The sequence below is a fragment of the Camponotus vicinus genome, unplaced genomic scaffold (genome assembly GCF_025532165.1).
Source record: "Camponotus vicinus isolate PSW18456_S1 unplaced genomic scaffold, iyCamVici1.0 SCAF_3, whole genome shotgun sequence".
Lineage (NCBI taxonomy): Eukaryota > Metazoa > Arthropoda > Insecta > Hymenoptera > Formicidae > Camponotus > Camponotus vicinus.
Window position 1 is genome coordinate 21,228,926 of NW_028141967.1, and position 26,523 is coordinate 21,255,448.

Genomic DNA, 26,523 nt, shown 5'->3' on the forward strand with positions numbered 1-26,523 from the left:
TTCCAAAATGTTTCCTGCATTCATAATTTTGATCGAGAAAAGTGCTTATAAAATTTGAATACTTTTCTCTTTGATTGATAATATTGATAAAGTTTCTCTTAAAATATTTGGAGGAATTGATATTAGTTGGATATTGGTTGATCGAATGTAATGCGGACAAAACGCGCAAGTGTCTGGGAAGTGACGAAAATGTAAAACAAATGACAGACGCGCGAAGATAGAGGAATGATATCGGGGAAAACGTGAGATATTGATTGCGTCCATCAAACTGATAGCGTGGCTGATCCAAAACGGCAGTCGACTACTACTGTGCGAGAGATGGCGACGAATACTCTCCACCCACGACTTTCATTTTCCGTCAATACGCATCAGGCCTACATGTTGGCACCGATATATCTTATTCGGTATTAATTGCGGTCGCGTATGTGTGATTATTCTTGTCTCAATAACCGCTACACGATGCAATCAATATCCTACATTTTTGTGTATCGATTTTTGCACCATTTTAATTAATCTCATTTGTGAACATGTGAATGCGTTTTTTAAATCCTAATGAGGAGTTTCAAGTATTTATGATTAATTTTAATACTTTATATATATATATATATATTATGATATAAAATTTTATATTAACATTTACAGTAATAATTGATATGTTAATATATGTGACGATTTATTTTTATACATTTAAACCATTTTTATACATTTAGCTTTTTATGCGAAAAATTTTCTTTAATTCTGCCATTTAATTCGATATGCGACACAATAAAATACAGACGCGGTAATCAATAGTACACGCTATCTTTAAGTAGATCGTGCAGAACGGCTGGTAGGCAGACAGGTCGCAGTGGCGATCGAGGATGACTATTTTCGGGATTACACGTGTAACGATGGAATCGCGCATTTACGATCGTGGGAGTGTTCATCCCGTCACGCAAGATGATAGTCAAATGGCCGTTTCATAAGATAAATAGTCAAAGATTAAAAGAAACTTGGATTCTTAATCTTAAATAAATTTTTGAGTGCTTTTATAGAACACTATTATATAATATTAATATTTTAGAAAAAAATAGAAGACATGATGAATAAAAAAGATATGAAGAATAAAAAAATTATTTATTATTAATTTAATTATTTTTAATTTAACATATTAAGGTAATGAAAAGAAAAATCTATTTTAAAAATCTTGATATATTCATTTTAAGAGGAAAAATCATTATACGTATCATATTATACATAAATATCAAAGAAAAATAAGATAAATACAATATATAATACTCACACTTTAGAATTAATATATTCCCTCGTTGTTGCATAATATTACAAATTCTTTTAATTCTCTATAAAACAAGACCCTCAGGGACGATAAGTGAGAACCCAACCACGAGTTTCGGTGTTTAAAACCAATTGGTCCTCTACAAACTCGTTTATCTCGGTTATCTGAAAAAAAAGGGTCATGACAATATTTCCTTTTATTTTCGATTGAATGCTGGCACGGTAACAATTTTGTAGCATTGATCCAAAATTGCAGCAGTAATCCAAAAATGTTTCCTTATTGTTATTAAATTTAACCTTCATGTTCTGTCATGCGGCAATATCGTATGAAATAGAAAGTTTTGCATATCTAAACCTATTTCTAGAAATTTATTATGAATAAATTATTGCTGTTTTAATTGCTTACTGTTTTATATAAATAGATATTAAATCTGTATCATGTGAAACGCGCATTTTTGATATAAATAGGTATTAAATTTGTGTCATACGAAAGAGCGCCATTTTTTGGAAACATTTTTATTAATATTAATATTTAATATTGAGTAATTAATATTGAGTAATTTGTATCGACCTTATCGATTTCATATTTTTCAACATTCTCTTGTGATCATATTGTGAAATTTTTTCTATAACTTTATATTTATATAGAGGTATGTATATAAAAAAAAGGTACGAGAAAGAATAAGATAGAGCGGAATACTTTATCCGATAATCGATTCGCGAGTTGAAAATTTCAACGTATATCCAACTGTTTTTCCCTCTCGTTCATAACTTAGAGTTCTCTTTGAGCTTTGCTTAAAGAGTACTTTGATAGGATGTATTTGAAAAAAAAATAGCGGAAAATAAATGATGCTTTTTCAAGTATAATTTGTTAATGCACCATAATAATTTATGCTGCGAAGCTTAACGATCATTTAAAAGATAAACCCGAGTTAATTTCAACGTAAGAATTGTGCTTTTCCTTAAGCTGATAAGGGTTTAGCGTTTCATGTTAATTGTACCGACTTTTATACGATTTACACTAGCTACTTGAGACATATCATTTTGTATTCGGAAAATGGAAATTCAACAAAATAAGGTATTTTCATTTCTATTGTTATTGTAGAATAAACATAATTCATTACATTGGATAAACTTAAACATTTTATTATATTATTATATATATTAAATAAAAAATATTATATTATATATATATATATATATATATATATATATATATATATATATATGTATATATATGTAAGTATATGTACAGAAGTCTAAAAAGTGTAATTTATGTGTATCCAAATTTTCTAGTCTTGTCTCTTCATAAAAAATATAATCTAATCTTATTGTTAGATGAAAAATATAAGACAATTACTTGTAGTAGTATTATTATTTTAAGCATACGAAACGATTTGAAAATAAACTTAATTATTTTAGATGTAAAGCATATTTATTAAGAAAATAGAAGAAATAGATTAGGGTGGATATCTATGAGCGAACACATGAAACACGTTGATCTGAATCGGATGGTAACACTTTGTGGATACACTTTGTAAATGCATTTTTACGAGAATTGGAATCTATTCTTGCTGTCATCCGACGGAAAGAGAAGGAACTAGGATTTCTTATTGCATAACGATATATACATACTATTTCTTATTGCATAATGATATATACATATTGTTATCTTTTAAAGAAAAATTCATTTGTTTACAAGTGAATATTCTTTTGTAAACAAATGAATTTTTCTTTAAGGGATGCTTTTGCTTTAGAATTGTTTCTGAACGATAACAATAAAATTACTTTCATAATTGCATTATTAAGTTTTATATATATTTCGATGGAATTTTACATCTTATTTAAATTTTTGCATTGCTGAACAGTTTTTGTAAATGAAAGAAGAAGTTTCTGTACAAAGTTTCTGCTTTAACTGCTGTTGCAATAAACACGTAATATATTAAAAATTGAAACTTTACAGAACATCTTTAAATTAGAAATAATATATATATATATATATATATATATATATATATATATATATATATATATATATATATATATTCCATACGAACAACTTGATAAAAATTATATATTTGTCTACAGTATGAAAAAATATTTTATAATATTGTTTTATTATTATTATTGTTTGTATAATGTACATAAATAGTATTAAAATATTATCTTATATATATTAATATTTTATATTATCGAATGCGAATCTTTTTTGGTTACGTTAACGCATACCGCGATTGCCAATTATTTTCATTAATTACGTGTCCAATTTTACAGTGCGTTATGCGGGTAATAAACGTTTCGCGAGTTTAGAAACGTGTTTGAGATATTTTATACTGCCGAGTCAGGATGAAAATTACGAGAGTTGTATATACATATATATAATAATAAATGTATATTTAGAAATAATTTAATCAGAAAGATTGATAATTTTGTGTGTTTTTGACATATTTATATATATGTGTATCTTTTCATAATTTATAATTCTAATATTTATAAAATTTATTATATTTGTTTAATTAAAATGTATTATATTTGATTAATTTATTTATCTTTTCTTCTTTATTAACCTGAGTTTATATTTTGATGGATCTAATTGTATGTAATTCAAAAATATATGACAGTTTCTAATATTAGCGTCTATTGTAATATTTGCGATTGTGTAATTATTTCTTCGTATATACTTTTCTTTGAAATAATTTTTTTGTATTTTTATTTTGTAATTTTTTTTATTTTATGTTTAGTACAATGCTTATTTGGTCAGCGAGCGACCTTTCAAGGATTCTCCATGGCATTGCATCCATCGAGCAAGATACTAACATTGCTCTGGAGTCGCATATCACTGTGTTAAAAAGCAGTAGGTGTGAGATCTGAATAGCTCAGTGGTCTAGAGCAATTGCCCGGAAAGCGAAAGACTCGGGTTCGATTCTCGATCCAGCCACTTGCACCTCACATATTTTTCTAGTCCACGAATATTGTTTTCTAACAATTATTCGTTGGGCTCAAAATGCCACGGATGGATTCTGTCACTCGTTGACTAAATGGGCGTATAGATACGTCTGACCTTCTCCCACATACATCCCTATCTTTCTCAGAAAAAATATATATAGGTATATATATATATATATATATATATATATATATATATATATATATATATATATATAATTAATATGTAAAGTCGGCTTTTGGTAATAAAATCTCGAGAACAATTAGCCTTACTTGTTTAAAATAACAGAAGATAAATCTTACAATCAATTATCTATTTAATCTTACAATAATTATCTATTTATCCTCTGTTTTCCGTCGTCTGGTTCTCCTTGGCTAGGATCATCTTCTTTCCTAGGATTATTCATTAGTTGTATTATTTTTATAATTTAATATTATTATTTTTGAAAATTAAAATAACTATTTTGTACAACAGTATGTGTTTTAAATTAAAATATTTCTATTTTAACTTGCACAAATTTTTATTCTTAGCACACTACAATTTTTATATATCTGTTTTTGTAGAAAATTAAGACTATTTTGCACATATAATAATTTTTTACAGTAGTTTATACATTTTTATATATTTTACTCGGCATTAATTGTGGTCGCGTATGATTATTTTTGTTTCAATTTTGCAGCAATCGATGATGTTAATCCAAAAATGTTTTCTTATTATTGTGTTTGGTAAATTTAGCTTTCATGTTCTGTTATGTGGCAATATGGTACGAATGAAATAGAAAATTTTGCGTATCTAAATCTATTTCTAGAAATTTATCAAAAATGCTACTTTGATTGCTTACTATTTTATATAAATAGATATTAAATTTGTATTATGTGAAAGTATTGTTTTTTTTTGTCGTCCATAACTTAGGGGTCTCTTTGGGCTTCACGTAAAGAATACTTTGAGAGGATATATTTAAGGAAAAGTAGTGAAAAATAAATGATGCTTTTTCAAGTAATTCATTAATGCGTGTTACTATTTATGTTGCGAAACTTAACGCTGGTTTAAAAGATAAACCCGAAATAATCTCAATGTAAGGATCGTGCTTTTACTTTAAGCTGATAGGGGTTTAGCGTTTCATGTTAATTGGACAATACCGACCTTTATGGTTTACACTAGCTGCTTGAGATATATCGTTTTGTACTCGGAAAATGGAAATTAAACAAAAGTAACAAACAAGGTATTTTCATTTTTATTATTATTGTAGATTAAACATAATTCATTATACTGGATAAATTTACACATTTTGATATTATATCATTATACATGTTAAATTAAAAATTATTTAATAACATATATATGTATTCTTAAAATAAAGAAAATATATATATGTATGTAGTATATGTATATATACGTAAGTATATGTACAGAAATGTAGAAAGTATAATTTATATGTATCCAAATTTTCTAGTCTTGTCTTTTCGAAAATATCATATAATTTAATCTTATTGTTAGATAAAACATATTAGACAATTATGTAGTATTATTTTAAACATATTAAACGATTTGAAAATAATAAAAATGAATTTAATTATTTTAGACGTAAAATATATTTATCAAGAAAATAGATGTGATTGATATCTATGAGCGAACACATAAAACACGTTGATCTGAATCGGATGGTAACTGAATACATTTTGGAATGCGCTTTCACGAAAATTGAGATTTATTCTTGCTGTCAACCAGCGGAAAGAGAAGAAACTACGATTTTTTATTGCATAATAATTACATACTATTAATGTTATCTCTTAAAGAAAAATTTATTTGTGCAAATGAATTTTTCTTTGAGAGATGCTTTTACTTTGGAATTGTTTCTGAGCGATAATAATAAAATTACTTCATTTAATAATTGCATCATTAAGTTTTATATATATTTCAGTGAAATTTCACATTTTTTTTTAATTTTTCCATTGCTGAACAATTCTTTTAAATAAGAGAAAAACAAAATTGTTACTTTTTGTGTGTAAAATATAAATCTAACTATAATTTATATCTGATATTAAAATTTCGAAATATAGCTAATGTCAATAAAATTATCACCAATAAATATATCATCAGAAAGATTTATTGATTATGTTTCTTTTCCAAGCAGATAGAATATATTTCAAAGAAATTCAGTATTTTACTGGGAGAGGTCTCTGCTATTTTAATCTATAAGAGAAAAATATAAAGTTAAAAAAGTTTTAATAAAAAAATATATATTTTATAATATATATTATAAATATATATTATAGATTAAAAAATATAGCAGAATAATAATATATATATATATATATATATATATATATATATATATATATAATAACAGAGAAGAATGTGTATGTATATATAGTAAGATTTATTTTTAATTATAGAAAAAAAACAAAACAAAACATTTTAAAATTTTATAATTTTCATATTATAATAATTACATCTTTTTATAAAATATGTATTGAAACATTAGCTATTCCCACTTTTGAGAGATTATTTACACTTATTATTATACAGCATTAATTGTAACAAATATAAGCGAAAGTGAAATGAATGTATAAGTATATTTTTATATAACACTATATAAACATTTTTTATAACATATACGTTTATGTATAAAAAATCGTATTTATATATTACATTTGTGTTTATACTTTATTTTTCACAATAAATGTATAGAAATATTTTATGAATAATTTGTGTGTCAGAAATAAATACCAGATACTTAACTGCATATTACATAAATTGGAGATATATTATTATAAAAAAGATATTTTTTTATTATGAAAGCATTTTTACAAATGATGTTAAAGAGTATAAATTTATTGGTTTTTATTTAATCAAGATATTTTATTTTCTCTGTTTTTTTCTTATATTCACATATTTATTATTGAATATAATTAAAATCTTTATACTACATTTACGATTTTGCAAATTGTACGATGGTTTTCCTCTTAGTTCGACGTACTACGAAGTTATTAAACAATTAAGTTAACTTAATACATTAATAATGATTAATTGTCTGTTGCTTATCAATTAATTATGAATATGAATTAAATCACCATCACTTCTCAATGAAGCGAAATAAAACAAAAGACTATAATGAAGGCAGTTGTAAAAAATAGAGTAAATGTGCAATTACTTTTGTAAAAATCAAGTAGAAAAAGAGAAAAAAGAGAATGACATAAAAATTATTCTATTCCGTTGTCATTTGTCACACAATCAATTCTTTTCAATTTTATCACTTTGAACGTTTTAAATTAATGAGATATATATAAGAATAGTTGTAAAAGTAAATTATTCATAAATGTCTCTGCTTAATTCTCTTTTATTCCAATATTACAAGAAATAGATAGAGAATTGAGAGGAATAAAAAAAAATAAATTTATGTAGAAGACAAAGACTGCGTGACATTTATTTCCATCTGCTTGTACAAAACTGTCGAAACTTATTACATCTTATATCGACTTAAACGAAGGGTATATAACACGTATGTTTCTAATTTAATAAAGATAATAATTAAATAATTAAATAAAATAAAATATTCAAGAGGTTTGGCGAATCAACCTTTTAAATATTATTATTTAATTATTAATGTTGCATTTAAATTCTTTTTCTTAACATATATGGTCATTCGAAAGAATTTCTAGGCTGCACCTTTTTACTCAATACGTTGCATTTTTATTCTTTCTCTTCTCATTTCTTTTATTTTTATTAGAAAATTTATATATCTGCAGATTTCTGAATCTTTAAGTAAAATACGTGAGAAGTTTAAAATTTTTAATATATTCACAAGTAATATAATTTAATACGCGGATTTTTATAAAGGAATAAAATAAAAATCACTGTGTTTATAGAACAAATAATAATTATATCCCTTTTATTTGGTTTAAATTTCTATGTCGACTTGTGTTCGATACTGTGATATAGAAATTAAAATCAATTAGCGTCAATCCATCATTTATTCATCTGACAATATTCTCATTGTTAGGAACGCAAGATTATTCATGTAGAATTTTGCATTCACATTTGCATTGTTCTTTCACGCTATAAATAGCGACGCATTACTGCAAATACTGTCGAATTCTCGCGCTCTCGCATCCTCTCGCTTAATCCTACAATTTCAACAATCCCGTCTAGCTTTCATCACGACAGTCGCATTTACACACTCCGTATTAACGTGTTATCTATACATAAGGATATCCTTAAACGCATTTTACAGTGTCGTAATTTTTATTCTACATTTTGAGCATACCGCGCGCGGCTGGCTTGTCTCCTCTCCATATATCGATTATTATTATTAATTTACTTATATGATACCTCGTCTCGCGCACGTCACTTACACAATGGCGTAACATTACGTATTTATCTCGTGTAAAACGGCTGGCGGATCGATCCGTCGACGGTCAATCCGTGGCAATGTGTGCGCGTGTTTTCTCATAACGCCGATATTGACACATGATTGATGGCGACTAGTCACGCTTTTGCGTGTGTCACTTTATCGCGTTTCAACTCGCGTCCATCTGAAAAACGCCCTGTTTTGGTCTTTTTTTTTCATTTTCTTCTTCTCTCATCGCGTCCTTTTCTTTCTATGTATCGTTAGAGCGAAAGCGAACGGGGGCGCGGATCATGGAAAGGGAAGGGACCACCCTCGGCTTTTATTCCTGAGGAATAAAATACGAGCAGTCGGTGCGTGAGGTCATGCCATATTTTTTATTTGAGAATCAGTGCAGAATTCGGGAAAGGAACGACGACAATCGGCATTCTCGTAGCCTCTTCCAGTCTCACCGTCATTTTTAATATTTTTTTTTCTTTTGATTCGCACGCCGGGTTTCGTATTGCGTTTATAAATCACTGTTGGCACGCGTGTGTATACAATGGTGTCCTATGTACATGCGAGTATAATTATCATATAAATGAGAGCATCGCGGGGATGTGTCTCGCGGCCAGTAGCTCTTGACTTACTCGTGACAAATGATTAAAGATTATTACGCATATACTATCCGATGAAAATAAAAGAAGACTCCAATTAGATGCTTCTCGGTGGCAATCGCGAAACTATACATGCATACCGAAAGCAACGCGCGAGTTCATGTTCGCAGAAAGTAGGAACAGAGACGAATGTTTTGGGGACAGACTACCAGTTGTCCGTGTAACCTAGTTCAATTCCTTTGTATTTAGTTCATTAATGAATTAGAGTTAATATTACAATTTATTAACAGTTCGCACTATCCATTAGTTTAACGTTTAATGTTAATTTATATAGTATTTTTGTTTCACCTTTAGCAGATTCGTATGTTACAATATTGTTTTTTTTTTCTGCTCTATATATGTATATATATATATAATAAGCTATATATATACATATATATGTATATATAATATGTATAATATGTATATATATGTATAATGCATTATCTATACGCCTATATTCATATATATATGTATATATTTATATTCGTATGTTCAAAGTATATGCGTGTATGTGTACACCGACACACGACGCATGGCTTTACACGTTATCGATAATGCACCACCTCTGACTCGAAACGAAATCGCTCAAGTGCGTAACGAGGGTTCTTCGCAACCGCTCCACGCCGGAAGTAACGTCGCGAGACCCAAGCCCCGATGCCATCTTCTCATCTCCAGCTCTTTCATCATCGATACTCGCGACCGATCGGACGTACCCTACTCTCGAAAAGTCGCGCCTCGTCGTCCTCGTCGCGACGAAGCGGATGTCATATAAAAAAGTAAAAACAGACTGCGCGGGCACGTAATGCCCCCTTGTAATTAGCGCTGCTATTAACGGGCCGGTCACGTCGATCGCTATTCGCCGCGGAAAATCGCGGGGCGTTCTTCAAATTTAGCTCTTTTTTTTTTTAGATCTCTCGCAATCTGGACGATCGTATTTCAAGCACGCGCATCGCCGCTCCATCTTCGGCGTCGGGTCGAAATTGGCCGCAAACGGATGAATTATAGACGTCGATTGGCAATTTCCAGACTAAGCCCCGTCATTTCCGGCTTATCTTCGTTCGACAGGGGAGGGGGAGGGGGACGTTCGCAAGAGCCGTTGCTACTAATTGGTCTCAATTAGCCACAAATGAAGACACGTTAAACTTCGCCGCGAAACACGAAACCGATAACGTATCACGTATATGCGGCCAATCTTTTATCGAATATCAATCTGCTATTTGCTCGACACGCGAAATGAATAAGAAAATACAAGGCGCAGAACGATTGCAAAAGGTAGCTGTAAAGATGCCAATGAGTCTTATTTTTTGCGAGAATAAGATCCGGAGCCAATCTCACCTGACACGGCGGTGGTTAATTTGGCACGGGATAGATTGTGGGAACCGACTCGGTAATTTAGAAAATTGGATTATTTCGGCCGTGAAACAAAGTCAATTATCCGGTTCGTATATTATTCTGATATCTGTTCAAGTCGATCGTCTATTACGTTATATATAACGCATATACGTCTACCGCATTCTACCTATTTACATTCCCATGGACCAACCCCTAAGTGTAGTTTTGAAAATCAGAATTAAGATATATTTCACATGTTCAAGCACATTGTCCTCAAACCCGTATCAAAATATTATTTTTTTTGTAACATTCTATTCTATCTAAATAAATGTTGTTTGATTATCTTTTTGAGCAGAAATAGTTTAACTTAAAGTAGAAGTCAAATGTGCAAGCGCAAGCATATCGTCCATTTATGAAAGTTGTTTACTGCATACGGGAAAAAATATTTTTAAACAGCGTATATATATGTATGTATAAAAATGTTCGGTATTATTTAAATCATCTTGTTCGCGATAGTTTCGTGTCGTTTCGGCGAAGCGATTCGTCGTCGTCGTTGTCGGCTTGGGCTCGCGTCGCTGCTTCCGCCGTCGTCCTCGTCTCAAGGGGTTTCGCATTCGGCAATTATTAATATAATCGATTCTTATCACAGAAGTTATTTACACAATTTTCATGTTTCAATCCGCCCGCCCGCGCGCTTACGAAACGAGCTTCGTACCAATAAAGATGCGTACATTTACCTCGTATGTAAATTTATCTTTTTGTCATCTATATCCTTAATCGCGGCGAAGATAATCGAGAAATCTAGCCGTTCTATCGGAAAGAGAACCGCGCGCGTGGAAAAATCGATGCAGCGCTTAACTCTTTCAGTCCCAGTTGAAATTGAATATTTTAAAATAATATATTGTGAGGGAAATATCTGTTTCAATTAAAAAAATGTATGCCAGGAAATAAAAACATAAAATACGTTCGCGGTTATGGCAAACAAATTGATTGGTGTTATTTTTTTAAATCTACTTTACTTTATTCATTTTTTATATTTTTAAAATGAAAGCCCTCTCTGTATGCGTGTGTGTGAAAGCGCTTCTACTTTATAATTCTCTCTTAATTGGATCTATTTAATGGGTGATCTTCGAACACTCTTACACAATGGCCTCTCTTCGCATGTATCACATTTTTTACTTTAAATCGAGACTGAATTATTCGAGATTGAAAGGATTAAACGCGTGCAAACGCAAAAGGATTTTTCAAACGAATCGCGAAGGGATGAAGAGAATTTGCGCGCAAAGATAACCCCGTGTCTCTCCCAAGTCGGCCTAATTCGCGTCACGAATTTCAAAGTATTACGCAACATCGAGTAACCGAGTTTATACGCGTAGTGCTGTACGCGTCGTCTCTTGCGATTGTTGTTGAGATTAAGGATGCAATAGCAACGACTCTACCGAAATTCTATTCGTTTACTTCCGATCGAAAGGCCGATAAAAAAAGAATGTTTCCGCATCGCGTTAACGCATCGCTCGCATTATACATTGAGAAAAAAGTTGTTATCTTGATTAAACACGTTTTTAATTGAAACATTTAAATATTTAAATCAAATACCTAAAATATTTCAATTAAAGAAACGATAACCAATTAAATGCATTTAATCAAGTTGACGACTTTTTTTTTCGGTACACGTGGGTGGCACGTGCGCGTTATCGCGACAATTTGTCAGAATTCTTAACTCGACCAACGATTTCGGGATATGTCGTGATATCGCTTGAGCTCTGTCTGTCTGTCTCTCTATTTACCCGCGCATATATTAAAAAACACCACAATTTGAATATTAAAAACGCAAATCGTGCTTATCGGCTAAAATCGTGCGCGATCTCTCGCTATATCGCGCGCTTCACGCCCGATGGCGAGAGTTAGAGAAGTTAGCATACAATTAATAGTAACGACAGTAGAGCAGCGGTAGGTAGGTAATAGTAAGTGTAGTCTCTAGCGGTAATAGTAATAGTATAGTTAGTAACGACATTAGTAATAATAATAATAGTAGTAATGATAACCATAATAATAATATTCGGTAGCGCTAGTAATAGTGATAAATAGTAATGGTAATCATATTTAATAGTAATAGTTTCCTGCGATGTGTGTGTGTATGTGTGTGTGTGTATGTATGTACGTGTACGTGTGTGTGTATGTGTGTGTGTGTGTGTGAGATAATAGCACTAACGATGATCGTCGTTTCCTTCGGCGTAAACAATAGTAATAATAACCACATGACTTTACACTAACCAAATCATTTACCGTACATCGTCGAGCTTCTAGAGCTTAATTCGCTTAATGTTACACGGACTCGTTTTTCTTTGTTTTCTATTTTTTTTTCTTTCTCGTACTTTTCCCTCTTTGTCTCTTGCGCGCGCTTCTTCAATGCTCTCATTAATTACGTACAGCGGTTCGATCACAGAGTGGTCCTCCGTATGTAACGCGGTTTAATCTCTTAAACGTACAAACACCATGTAAAATTTTTCTCTACGCTGCGTACTCACTAGATTCGTTTTGCTGAGCGTTTTTTTAAACTAACGCACTACTCTGCCTTTTCGCCTTCGTATCGTATATATAAAAAAATCCCCGGTAAGGAGGCATTGAAGATACACATGTGCCTATACGTCTACATGGGAGGATGCGGCCCGTACATTCGCCTCGCACTTAGCTTCCGCCCGATCTCGAATTTTACTTGTCTAGTACAAGAACACATGGCATCAACAAAATCAACATGGCATGGAGATCGAGAGCACCCGGTTTTTAACGTTAAAAACGCATTCGCGATACGGATCTGTACACCCACATGTGTATCTCTCTTCCTCTTTATATCACTATTATAGCGATGCGTCATTTCTCGCGAGATGTGCCACTCGAGATCGTAGATTGTGCACCTCGTCCCTTGATTTACACGCACGCGTCCTCGGATTTTTTCCCCGGTTTTCTTTTAGCGTCTTTCATCCGCAAATATGGCCGTCGCCGTTACACTTGTATACTTATCGATTAGCGCGTGATGAGTTAGAAAATTACGCTAGATCTCGGAGGATATTCTTTTTTTTGGGTGAATCTCCCGTTGATCGGCCGCGCCGCCTCGAAATCGTCGGTGACTCCCGTACGATGTCGATTGTTCCAGCGATTGTGCAAGGACCGTTTACATCGCGTATTAGATTCGTAAGGTGTAGAAAAATATCTGAGAAAGAAACTGCTTGAAAGAAAACGAAGCTAGCGTTTGATTTAACAAAGCTCGTTCAAACGAATATCAAGTTGAATGAACAAATTACATTAATTATTTATTGAATCATTGATTACGAATTAGTTGATTCAATGATTACGATTCAATAATTAGAGACGCAACTCGAATTATTACAAATATTATAATATGTTTCTTAATCCGATCATCGACTCTCACTTAATTATTACAGGAAGCTGCAGTAGTTTGTAACGATTGTAAAATAACGTGTTGTATTCCAATAATACCTTTAGCATGAATGTGACATCGTGTCGAGAAATTGCGCAATGTAAACGGCCCTTCAGTCATCTCCCTCGCGTACTCGCGAATTCTATTTGCGATTCGTTGTGCTCGAAAATTGTTCCTGTGCGTCGCGCACCTTGTCCGGTTCTCTCACGTGCGTCCCGAGGATTCACATTGTATCACAATTCCTTCGTCTACACGCGCTTCGCGAACGCTGCAAATCTACGTCGCACGAAATGATTGTCGGCAATGATCGATAATCACTGAAACCGTTCACGATAAACGAATTTACAATGATTTCCGGTTTGATTTGATTTGCTACGCTCCGTTCTATGCTCGTCGATTCTATCGGTGGATCGCCTCGGTGCGCGATTTACGGTCGTCTGTGAGATCACGGAGTGATCGACAATCTCGATCGGTACGCGATCGACTATCGTAGATCATCCAGCTCGTCTCGAAAGAAAGAGAGAGAGAGAGAGAGAGAGAGAGAGAGAGAGAGAGAGAGAGAGAGAGAGAGAGAGAGAGAGAGATAGAGAATTTATCGAGATGTAGATAAATATATACTGTCGCCATCGTATACATTTAAGCAGTTCGCCGTGGATGTGCATTCGTGTAGAGATGTATGTAGATGTGTACGCGTGCGTGTTAGCCAACATTGTTCACTCATGTACCAACTGGATCGCTGCAGGATGTACTTAAGTCTCACCTAAACGATTTCTCACTTATGTACATATCTATCTGAGTATTGTTAGTCGGAACACTTTAACGTTATTCATCATTATATCTTTCTTCGCGTCGTTTGAACGATTATTTCACTCTGTCATTCCGTACAGCTTCGTTAAAATGAGGCAGGGAGAGCGGTCCGGGAACGGCGAGAATGTTTGACAACGTTAAAACCTTTGGCGACTGTAATTTGACATTATATGTAACTGAAACTATCTTGTTAATTACGCCAACTTTTACATATCGAGATAGAATTAGTCCTACATAGAGCAAACGAAATAATTTGAAAAAAATTTAACTATAATACTGATATCATCAATTACAAAACATGGTATTAAAGATAAAGAGGAAAAATTTCGTTTCTCGATTAAATATATTACGATTTTTCTGAATTAATATTAATTATCCATCATGTGATTGTTGAAGATTTTGTAATATTTATTTATTTTATCTATCGCATGGCATATTTCCTTCCGAAATTAATACTATTAATATTATTAAAGCAACAGAATCTCTCCTCTCTCCAAATAACAATTTGTTACAATTGACAAAACTGTTATAATGATAAAAAATGGCGAGTGCAGTTTGAAATTCTGAATAATACGCGATCAATCCGTACGAAAAGTGTTCGTATATAACCGTAGTAAAATAAACAACGAAAAATCAACGGCGATAACGATAGTCCGGCAAAACTTTTTTCGTATAAATAGAACACTGATCCGTATAATCCACGTGATACGCGATAACAAGCGGATTCGCGAGTCGGTTCGTAATTAGCCGCGGTATGTAAAGGTATCGACTCGTTCGACGACGACGAATTTACGCTAATGAGAGCCCCGGAAGGTTCCTGGCGTCCTTCCTGCTTCTCCTGCTTCTCCCTCAAGAATTAATTGTTTGATTAGTTCGTTCGGGATCAAGTTCTTTTTTCACCTTTTTTCACCTCCGCGATTGCGGATCGTATCGTTAACGGTCTTTATAATCGACAATCGGGCATTGTAATCGACAACGAATTCATTACTTTTTATGATTTATTATTTTTTCTTCTTAAGAGACACATTTTTCATGGAAAATCCAAACAACTAAACGTCTAAATATAAACTTTGCTTTATGCTTGGAACATCAGAGTATTTCATACAAATATTAATTGTTTTTTATATTGCAAAAAATTATATCTATTATCTAATAGAATATGATTTATATATCTAATAGAATAAAATTATATTAATTTATCGAATGATCATCTGTATGACTTTATCTTTATATCGACAAATTATTCGAGATTCGTTTTGAAAAATAACGCGAGGAAGGTATGTTAAGAAAGCGTGATACAATTTAGGGTACTTGATCATTTCAAATTACAGTCGTTGAAGGATTCGACAGCGCGAAGTCGAGCAAAGAAACTGTGCGATCCACCGAGATATAAATCATCGTCGCGGTAGGCACAGCACCGCGAATATGTCGATCGCTCTCGCAGCGCTCGAACACGATCCACGACGGATTCACCGACGTCTCCAAGGACTCGAGGGTACGCGCGTGACTCTGTACGGAAAGCAGGGGTGGTCCAACTTGGCAGTTTTCTTGTTCTTGTTTTTTTTTACGCGCGGTTCGTTCGCCCTCGACGCGTTCGCCTCCGTGCGTGTGGTCGTTCGTAAGTTACGCTGCGTATTTACGCGGCTCATGCGGCTTGTACGATCCTCGGACGAATGAGCGGCCGATCGATCGATCGATCCTCTTTCGCCGATCGGCTAAATAAGCGACGCGTCGACCGCTCTCTTGTGCGCTTGTATATCTCTCGCGTGTCCAATACACACACCCACACATCCACAAAGCCCCACATATTACACATACACACACGTACACATGCGTACACACATATATACACGCACGCACCGTAGTAATACACGCGGTGTGACAATATTCGGCGGGTTTTGCGGAAATGCGGAGGAATCGCTTACGCTTTTCGAATACGAGACAGGAGGGCTTTATAACGGGAGAACGTGGAAAAATATATCGAGCGTAGAGAGTCGATCGTGCGATCGGTGATGGCGCGAGTTTCTATTAGATTTCGCGTTTTTGTGGGGCTCACCTTTGGAGAAACGTACCGCTAAACCGCGTTAGCCGCGCGGTTTATACAGAGGGAAAATATAGGATCCTCGTCGAGCGCGAAACAAACGGCGACACGGTCACCCTTGTCTCGGCTCTCGTCATTGGTCACGGCGCCGCGCGCGTTCACCCTGTCGATCGTCCAGGCCGCACTTTACTTTCCCACCGTTTGAGAGAAGGTTGAACACCCCTGACTCGAGTTTTTATATTTGGCAGTTATTTTAAAGTCCGTCTCGGCTCCCCACGAGAGACCCTCAACAGATCGCGGCGTTAATTAATTACGACTCAGTCGTAACGCGCGTGCGTGCGAGCGCGCAAAGCGACTAACAATTAATTATATCGTTAATTATTATTTTCATTATTATAAGAAATATTTTATATATCGTTATTGTTACTATTATCGAAAGGCCGCAACAACGCTCTTCCGAGGACTGCGCGATCTCCTTCTCTCGTGATGCCACGTGTCGATTCTCGTCGCGCGTCCACTTATCGCGTTATCCGCGAAATCGCATCGCTCGTCGAACTCGAGATCGATCTCGATCGCCGAAACAAGGTCGCGGAGATCGTCGAACGAAGTCGCGATCGACGAGAGCCCGCGATACGCGATTTAGACTTACTCGGCAGCGCGTCCTCTCTCTCGTCTGCACCTACCTTCCTCCTACGATCTAGAGGCAGCCTCTAAATCTCCGTCCAGCTCGCGTCGCGCGTCGATTATCTATCGGTTTCGCACTGTAGAACTAGTTAATTAAGTCACTTAAACGAAAGAACGCAGCCGCAACGAAGCGTGACATCGGCGATCGGCTCCTTGTTCCCTTCCTTCGTTTTCTCTCTTCTCGAATCCGGAAGCGTTTTCTTTTCCCTCCAGGTATGTTTCTTTCCACTCGAAAGAGACGAGGCGTCCGCCACCGCTGCCGCATGTCCATCCTCCCCGTGGCTTTTCTCATGAACGTCGTTGGTGGTCTCACTCTTGCTTGCCTACTTACTCGCCTAAGTGAAAGCACGTCGCGCGAAAGAACCGGGCGCACAACCCGGCGGCGTTTTCCAGCGTCGAGGATTCCGAGAACGAGAGAACATTCTCTTGTTCCCGAAAGGGGTGAGTCGCGAAGAAGGGCGCGAAAGATGCTAACGAGTCCGTCTCTCTTTTTCCGCGCTTTCTCGTCACTTCCACGCGCTCCGTAGCCGTCTCCTCGAATCGGACGTCGTTCCTATGAACGAGAGAGGAGAAAACGCAATTATAACGTGAAATGTCTGTTGATTTTTAGAGAACTGATTTAGGGTGAAGGATTTTCCGGGATATATGTATGTGTGTGTGCGAGCGCCGATTGCTTCTTGCAAGTTTATTTTTTCATTAAATCCTTCGAGTCGAGCTTTTAGTTCCAGTAGTTCTAAAGCTCGAAATGTGAGAGTTTCCATCTGACTAATATATTCCGATAACTTTTTAATCTTCGATTGAAAAGGGAATATCGTGTAATTAAACTCAAGAAGATTAAGAAAAGCAATGAAGATAAAAATTGGGTCAGAAATTTCCTGGATTAACAAACAAAAATTTAGTTTTCATATGTAATTTTTTCCAGTAACATTCATATAAAGGGGTGCCAGTCGAAGCTAATTAACGTTTTAGTTTTCTCAGTATAATTACGTAATTAAAATATGCTCGTTTGTTCTATATAAAGGTTATTATTTCGTGAATATTAAAATTCTGCTAATTTATATATTGTTATAAGCACACATATTATAAGTATTCTTAATTTTATTATTATATATATTATTATATATAATAATATTATTATTATATATATAATATATATTATTAATTTTGAGAAATAAATATTCTTTACTAATTATATATGCTAGTTTTGAATTATTATACCATTCGAAGCCAATAATAAAGTAGCAGCAAATACTTGAAATTATTTAATCGAATGGCCGTATATCCGAGTTAATGCATAAATAATTGCGCTCCGGACTGCGTTCTAGAGGCACCGAACGGCAATTAGCACGACGAAATAGTAAAATAGAGATATTCCCGTTAGTACGATTGGAAATTTTCAACGCGTGCAGCGGCCAACGAGCCAAGCTTGTTACATGGCGCTTGTTAACATTTCTACGCATTATTAACTGCATTACGATCATCTGGCTCGTGTCATTCGCATGTAATGATGACGAACTATGCGATCCGTACGGTGCGAATTCACATGCTGATTTCAATCTTGTATATACGAGCAATGTACTAGTCGCACGTTATTAAGTGAATTCACGAGCTTCGACAGATTGATTGACGTTGTATTTTCAGTAAAAAAATTATTGGGTTTTTTGGGCAGCTTTTTTAGTCTCTTTTTCTATGAAATTAAATAAAATATAAAATACGAAATAAGAAAAAAATACAAAAACTAGGAAATCTTTTCTCGTGAATGATTAATATATAATATATGGAAGGGAAGAAAGAGGAGTAATAAAAGAACTGTAATAAAAAGAGAGACATAATTTATATCCTTACCAAATTCCAGGAGGCGCTATCCCTGGCATTTTTTGTGCATGTTTTTTCGGTTCGACCGGGGCAGTCTATTACTGGACGATTATATGTGGCGCACGACACAGTATCACCACCGTAGCCAAAACCGTGAATAACGTGAAGATGAACAGACAAAGCCTTGATTTCGTAAGGGAAAACAATTTTAATGTTAGTTTTTACAGAATAATATTATTTTAGCAGAATAATGTATTTTTGTTAGATAAATAATAAAGACAAAAAATTATTTTATTTTGAAACAAATTTGAATTGTAAATAACATAGATATAAAAACACATCTATCTCGAGATAATCAAAATTCACGTATTAAATTTAATCGATATTATATAATAAATGAGCTTTATAAGATTGAAAAATTGTTGAATAGAGAAATTCTGAGAAGAGAATAGTTGATAATTACCAAGTAAGTTTCAAACGTTTACATAATGGATTCTCCTAAAGTTAAGTTAATGGGTCGGTGCATAAATGACGGATGAGTTTTTCTTTGTACGAAAAACGAGGATCTGAATTTCGAACCTCGCTGTAAAAGCTATCTCTTTGTCCGTGATTTTTCGCGAGTGCAACCACGACTGAAACCACATGAAAGATTTAAAAGCATCCCAACCTGTCGACCACCATGGCGGCGAACTTCCAGTCGCTAATGACCTCATCGTCCTCATCCGCCTTTTTCATGCGACTCGTGATGAACTGCAATTCCTTGAGAATTGTGTGAAGTTCCTTCTGCATACCGCTGAGAGGCAACGATGCCGAAGTCTCCTCGACTGTCGCCGGTCTGGTCGACAGTGGTGTACCGTACGCCGACCTACTGTAAAAGATCATGTAAATTATTACTCTCGAAGGTGTCTTATAATAGGTCTCTCAAGCGTCGATAGAAATTTCGATTGTCGGAGAATTTGAGAAAACGCAATTTCTCAAAATCAAATTGTCAGATATATAACAGTTGTTTATAAATTATTGAAATAATTTATATCTCGATATACACAAGGTAAGTTGCAAAATTTTTGTAAAAATTTCTTATTCAGCAAAACGATTATGAATTATTGTGGTTATTTATACCTGAAAAGTTTACAACATTCATATTTTAATTTCTCATATTTTAACTTTTCCAACAACAAAAATATATTAATTATTATATCTATATTTATATTTTTGTTAAAATACTTTATTTGTTATGCTATGTTACAATTATTTAATTTGAGCTTTTAAAATAATTTTCTCCTGTTTCAAATAATACATTTATAAAATATCATATTTTATGTAAAATCTCTCTAATGAACACGTTTATATCTTCTTAATAATTTAAACAGAAAATTAAATCATGAAATTATCAAGTTATGCATACGAATTGGAATAATACGTCATAGGCATTTTCATATCGAGTTTTCGTAGTGACGTGATAGAGAGGAGGGTAGAAGAGACGGAAGGAGAAAACAGGTTGTCCGGCGAAAATCATCCGGCAAACTAGAAGCGGTTATTGATGAAGGATCGTGAAAAAATAGAATGGAATATTTTGTTAACGGTTCGTGAAAACTGGCACGGGGGAAAAATCGCGAAGGAACCCCGTGGGAAAGCGCGGAAATCCAGATTCAGTAGATTGAGTCGGCGTTTATCAAGGGTCGAAAATCTCGATATTCGATTCCGGCTATATAACTGTTGCGGCCGTTTTAAACGACGGTCGACAGATTTCGTGCGAACGAATCTCTGCCGCACTCGCCGTTATTACAAAGCAAATACGACCGTGTACCGCTCCGTAAATCGATTTACAGTCGTGTCTTCGATTTTACCTGCTAGAAGTGTAAAATAACGTCGAACGCAGGCGAACACGCGAGTTGAATTACGTACAACAAGGTGCATTTATTCGGAAACATGCATCCCATCCGCTTTCGATGCGTTCGTTGCCGCTCATTCGATGGTTCACAATGGATTATTATAAGCGTTTGTGTCGGTTTTTGTTTCCTTTCGGTACTTTTTTCGCAGCAAGATTAAAACGCGATTTTCCGTTATGTTTCACAAATAACGTTTGTCTGTCATTTGAGTGTTGGAAAAAAAACAACCCCCCTCTTGTTAGCGAACAAAAGTGCGCCTGGTCGAAAAAAGAAGCATTAAACCCCGCTCTGCATCGCAGGATTTTCGCCAATCGCGACGAGCTGAAGAGATTGAACGGCGAACTGAATGGTACCTTATATAGCCCGAGGCAGGATTAGCGGCGCTGTTTCCATGGCGAAAATCGTCGTCGATGTCTAAAACGTTCGCCAGTAAACTCTTACTGCTCCTCTCTTGCAGCTCCAGTTCCTTCATTCGATTACTCATGAGAATGGTCTTCTTCGTGATCTTCTTGCCCGGCCGACTCATGCGCAACACACACGGCAGCCATTGCAGAAACAGTATTTTCACCTGCGTAATAAACATCAAAAATGATTGTCTCTCTGAAACTTTGTAACTACATTGTATCGCCATTTGCCTCGCCTTTTTATTTTTCTGAATTTTGTAACGAGAAAAATTTTTCAGAAATTTAAATTAGAATTCTAAACTGGCGCGTATATCATATTTAAAGTTTAACATTAGGGGACTTGCAATTTAAGGATATTTTATGATTAACATTGTTTTAAAAAACTAATAACTATGGAAAATTGCTAAAACAAATAGAGTTCTTCCAAGTTAACTGTCGATAGTTTCAACAGTATATTTTTCTGCTTGTAATAATTCTTTTATCATGATATAGCAGCTATATATATTTTAAAAATTATACGTAATATATTCTGAGTTTTTCAACAAGAAAAAAATTTAAGGAGAAGACAAATCTATTAATATTTAATCAGTATACATATATATAATTCCGATTTTAGTTTTTTTATACCTAAATTCAATAGAAAAGTGTCAACTCGTATCAACGTATTTCTTTTTTAATCAAAGAATCATTTATCGGATTAAAAATTCAATGTAATGCATTTTATGCTGGCATATTATATAAGTATATACATATTATGAGTGTTTTGTAAACGGAGTCTGTTTAAATTCAGAATATATTTCTCTAGTATGTTGACGAAATTTGTATTAACCGACGGACCAGCCGAGAGCAATTACTAACACCTCGAAGGCATTTGAACTTTCAAGAAGTAAAACACTGTTTTTAATGGATGTAATGGCCAGCGCGAGACTTATTGTGCAAAATATATTACTAACCATTACTCGAAATATTCTTTACATACAACTGCGAAATTTTGTGTTATTTCGAATTTATAAATTAATTGCTTCTGATTTAAATATTTCTATTAAATAATGCGATTAAACTATAATTTATCATTTGCTTATAATTATCTGAATATACATCAAACTGAAAATTATAATAGCCTACCCTCTCTCTAATTTGGAAATCTAATATATTTATGATCGTATTTTATTATCACGATTATAAATTATGATTCTACGATTTCAAAATTGTTGCTTATTCAATTATCGAGCATAATGGAAAGCAATTAAATTTATATTGATTTCAATGCAGTACGAATACAATAATGATGAAAGCAAGTGCAATCTCGGCTAATCCGTTTAGTTAAGCAGCTTATTTCTATGTATCTAAAATGATTAATCTTTATTTGACTGAAATATTTTACTACACGCTCTACCAAAGACTGTGTTTTCAGAGCAAGTTGAAAATATCCACGTTTAATTAATTTCCTCGCGAATTCATATGTAATCCACTCTACAAAGATTGCGCCAGAGATGCAGGTTTCACTGGACAGACAACTCGCACGTATAGAGATTACAAACAAAGACAAATAATTTGTATAATCCTAATAATTACATTAATTCTCATTATCAATGTTATTAATTAATTAATTAAGTTAAAACCGTTTATACTCAACATTATTTTAGTGACAAATTGTTGTTATTTATTTTCATGTTGCATCATTAATAATTGCACGCTGCATTTATCTCTGCATTTATATTATTTGGGAGAGATATGTGTTATTAATTATTAATTAATTAGAAGCTAATTTTCTCTAAAATTATATATTATAATTACATTTAATTGTATATATTTCTTACCCAATTTGGCATCACGTATCTATCGGGCGATCTGTGATGATAGTTGAGCACCAGAACGGTCAACACGACGCTGCTCGCCACCATGAACATGATGCAATTGAAGTATGATCCTGAATCGAGGTATTCCCAAAAATCCCCCGAAGAAAGAATACAAAAAGAAGGCGATTAGTCACGGAAATGGTGTAGATCGACGCTGTTAGCCCGCTTTTTCGTCGAGAATGAAAGATTATTCTCTCGGATTCTCTTTTAGCTCGGCTCACAGCGTAATCGCTTCCGCTTTTGCGAAGCTTCTTATACTTCTTCCATCTCATTTTTTGCTCGCATATTTAATAATCTTTCATTCGCTAATACAATTGCTCGCGCGTTTTCGGGTGCGCGTGGAGAGGTTCAAATACATTTGGAGAATATTGTATACTTTAAATGTTTTAAACGCGAAACTTTAATATAAAAAATGACGACTCTCTCCAAGAGAAAGAGAGAGCGATTCATTTTTTAAGTACAATTTTCACGGGTTTTCGCTCTAATGTTATATTAATTACGCAAAAGTGCTGTCAGATCTGCTTGAGATCAGCTTCGTGTATTTTCCAGTTTACATCTATTTGCATCCACGATGGTAGCTTGTGTATCGTGCATTAACTCTTTTTACTTCCACTTCCTGTTTCTAAGAGGAAATCTCCATTGATTCCTCCACTTTAACATAATAAGTGAAATATACGGATTCAAATTTGAATATGAATGCATTCTTCTGATGATGCAGCGAAAATTCAAACCTCTCCGCGCGAATAAAGACACACACTCCACAAGACATACATTCGCAGTCACAACACACGACGATTCGGTGCCATCCGAATGGATCAGTCACGGAATCGACTCTCGCGACTCACACTGGAGGCGAATGTTGAGAAAGAAATAATAGACGAGCGAAATAAGAGCATTATTATTCGGCAATAATCGGGAAATAGATAACATAGAGCTAAAAGGAAAGCACACGTACAAGAGAAAAAAATATATATGTATATATATATACACGTATATATACATATATGCATGTACACATACACACTCATGTACATAGCGTACACTACATCAGCAACAAAACTGTCTAAAGGCACGATCTAACAATAAGACATCTAGAGAGCATTCTCCAGATACTTCTTATGCGTTTTTCGCATTTCTGTGTTGCATTTAGGCGGATAGAAACGACTGAAGGATGTCGCGAAAGAATATCTGAAAGACGTTTCAATATTTTAAACGTTCCTTAGATATCTTTTAATTTTCTTTTACATATATTATACTTAAGTATATATAAATGCTTTATTTATCTAACTTCATTTCAATACTAACATTTCCAGAATTTTAACAACAATGGGATACATCGATATGAATAATGTTCATTGATTGCAATTACGTTAAGGTCAGCGTTTCTCACTTTGCTAGAATAATGAAGGTAACTTACGTCAATCATCCAATGTTAGATAAGCGCAAATAAGAAAGAAAGTTGAAAGTAGAGTGTACTTACTTGTGCGCAAAGTGCGTGTAGACGTATACGAAAAGGAAGAGGCGAGATGGTTATGTTGCGCAGAGAAATAGCAACGGAGAGAAAACGCTTACACTATTCATGCAGCTATAGAAAATGCATTCTGATAAAATATGCATACAAAGGTTTTCCGTAACCTATTTTCTGTTTCCTACATCTTGAATCATCGATACACATTTTTTAACAATACTTAAAAATAAAACAGGGATGCATATCGTGAGAACGTTTAAGCTGCGTTTAAGACTACGCACTACGATAAGATTGGGATGTAGTTCATTTCACTTTTATTATCGGCGCGAATATCTTACGTGTTCACGATTAAGCCAAAACTCCTGTTTAGCGAGTTATCGGAGTTTCGGAGAAGCTAATGTAATCGAAGTTCGCAACTTCGATCGCATGGTATTATATATTGGATATAATGTTGATTATAATTATTAATATTGTGCATTTATATGATTTTATATATTATTCTCTCTCTTATATCATCTTTAATCATCATTATTATCTTCCCCTTCCCATGATCTAACTGAATTGCATTAAAAAAGAGTATGATTAAAATATAATCAATCCTGTCAATGTATATTTAAGATCAACTCTATCATAAAATTTTTTTTAATAACGTGAAATATTCCGGCGCCACGCTGTAAAATATTTTAATACTTTTTTTACGGATTATCTTTTCACCAGGAAATAACCAAGTCCCTTTCATATAACGGAGCAACGTTATATCACGTAGATGCGGAACATTTCTCGCAAATTAAAGATTTTCGAGCGATACATTTTCATTTACCGCTTACGCTCGGACGCAGTTGAATATTTATTCTCCTTCCTACAATCGCAAAGGTTCGCTTGTAACTCCAATTACGGATATCTATTTCCCTTAATTATTAGATCGCCATAATCGGACGAGCGCATCCGAAATGCTGCTTTAAAATAAGAGATCGCGAATGACGAGGTGCGCGCGAAAATGAAAAAAAAGAAGAAAGAACGGGAGAGCTTCAAGTGTCAACGAAAAAAATACTAAAAGGTCGCTTTCTCGTGTTATCTCGGCGGCTGCATTTAATGGTTCCATAAAGCTCGGCACGAGCGTCTCAAGTTGTGATTAATCGCCATGTACAAAACGGCTATCTCCTTTTATTAATGAATCTTTAAGATTCGCCTGCTATTATGTAGTGCATACAGTTATGTCATTTTGAGTTACTTGATTCAGTCGCTGATTATTCCTTGAAAATTTACATTAAATATATTATAGCTTGATTATTGATATAAGAGGTTGCGATATGAGATGCAGAAAATTGTAATTTCGAGCAAAAGTATTATTCAGTAATATTTTATCTCAAGCTATATAGATAACATGTTACTTTACATTTCATCAGAACCAAGATAAATCATTCTTTAGCAGAACTTCATTATTTTCTAGAATTTAATACAAAAATTTATCATACCTTTTGATTTTATGTACGTCAACTATAATTTTTTTTTTTAAATTTCTTAAAGACGATTTACACATTTTCAACCAAGATTTTAGATAAATGTTTAATAAAGAA

The 26,523-nt window shown here is 33.9% G+C and overlaps 2 protein-coding genes across 10 annotated transcripts in view; one reads left to right on the top strand and one right to left on the bottom strand.

Annotated features, from left to right (window-relative positions):
• Nucleotides 1-5,987, top strand: part of Pka-c1 (Protein kinase, cAMP-dependent, catalytic subunit 1) — a 63,759-nt gene extending 57,772 nt beyond the window's left edge. The window contains exon 4 of the transcript XR_014437816.1: nt 5,805-5,987. The gene's annotated coding sequence lies outside the window, so the exon portion shown is untranslated. The remainder of the gene's footprint in view (nt 1-5,804) is intronic.
• Nucleotides 5,988-8,177: 2,190 nt separating this feature from the next.
• Nachralpha6 (nicotinic acetylcholine receptor alpha6) overlaps nt 8,178-26,523 on the bottom strand; it is a 227,708-nt gene continuing 209,362 nt past the window's right edge. For all 9 annotated transcript variants that reach the window (XM_083093599.1, XM_083093595.1, XM_083093600.1 and 6 more), the window contains 5 exons: nt 23,440-23,549; nt 21,569-21,783; nt 19,994-20,194; nt 19,357-19,509; nt 8,178-18,064 (listed from right to left, as the gene is read on the bottom strand). In XM_083093599.1, the coding sequence (XP_082949725.1) occupies nt 19,425-19,509; nt 19,994-20,194; nt 21,569-21,783; nt 23,440-23,549 (611 nt within the window). In that variant the 3' untranslated portion in view covers nt 8,178-18,064; nt 19,357-19,424. The remainder of the gene's footprint in view (nt 18,065-19,356; nt 19,510-19,993; nt 20,195-21,568; nt 21,784-23,439; nt 23,550-26,523) is intronic.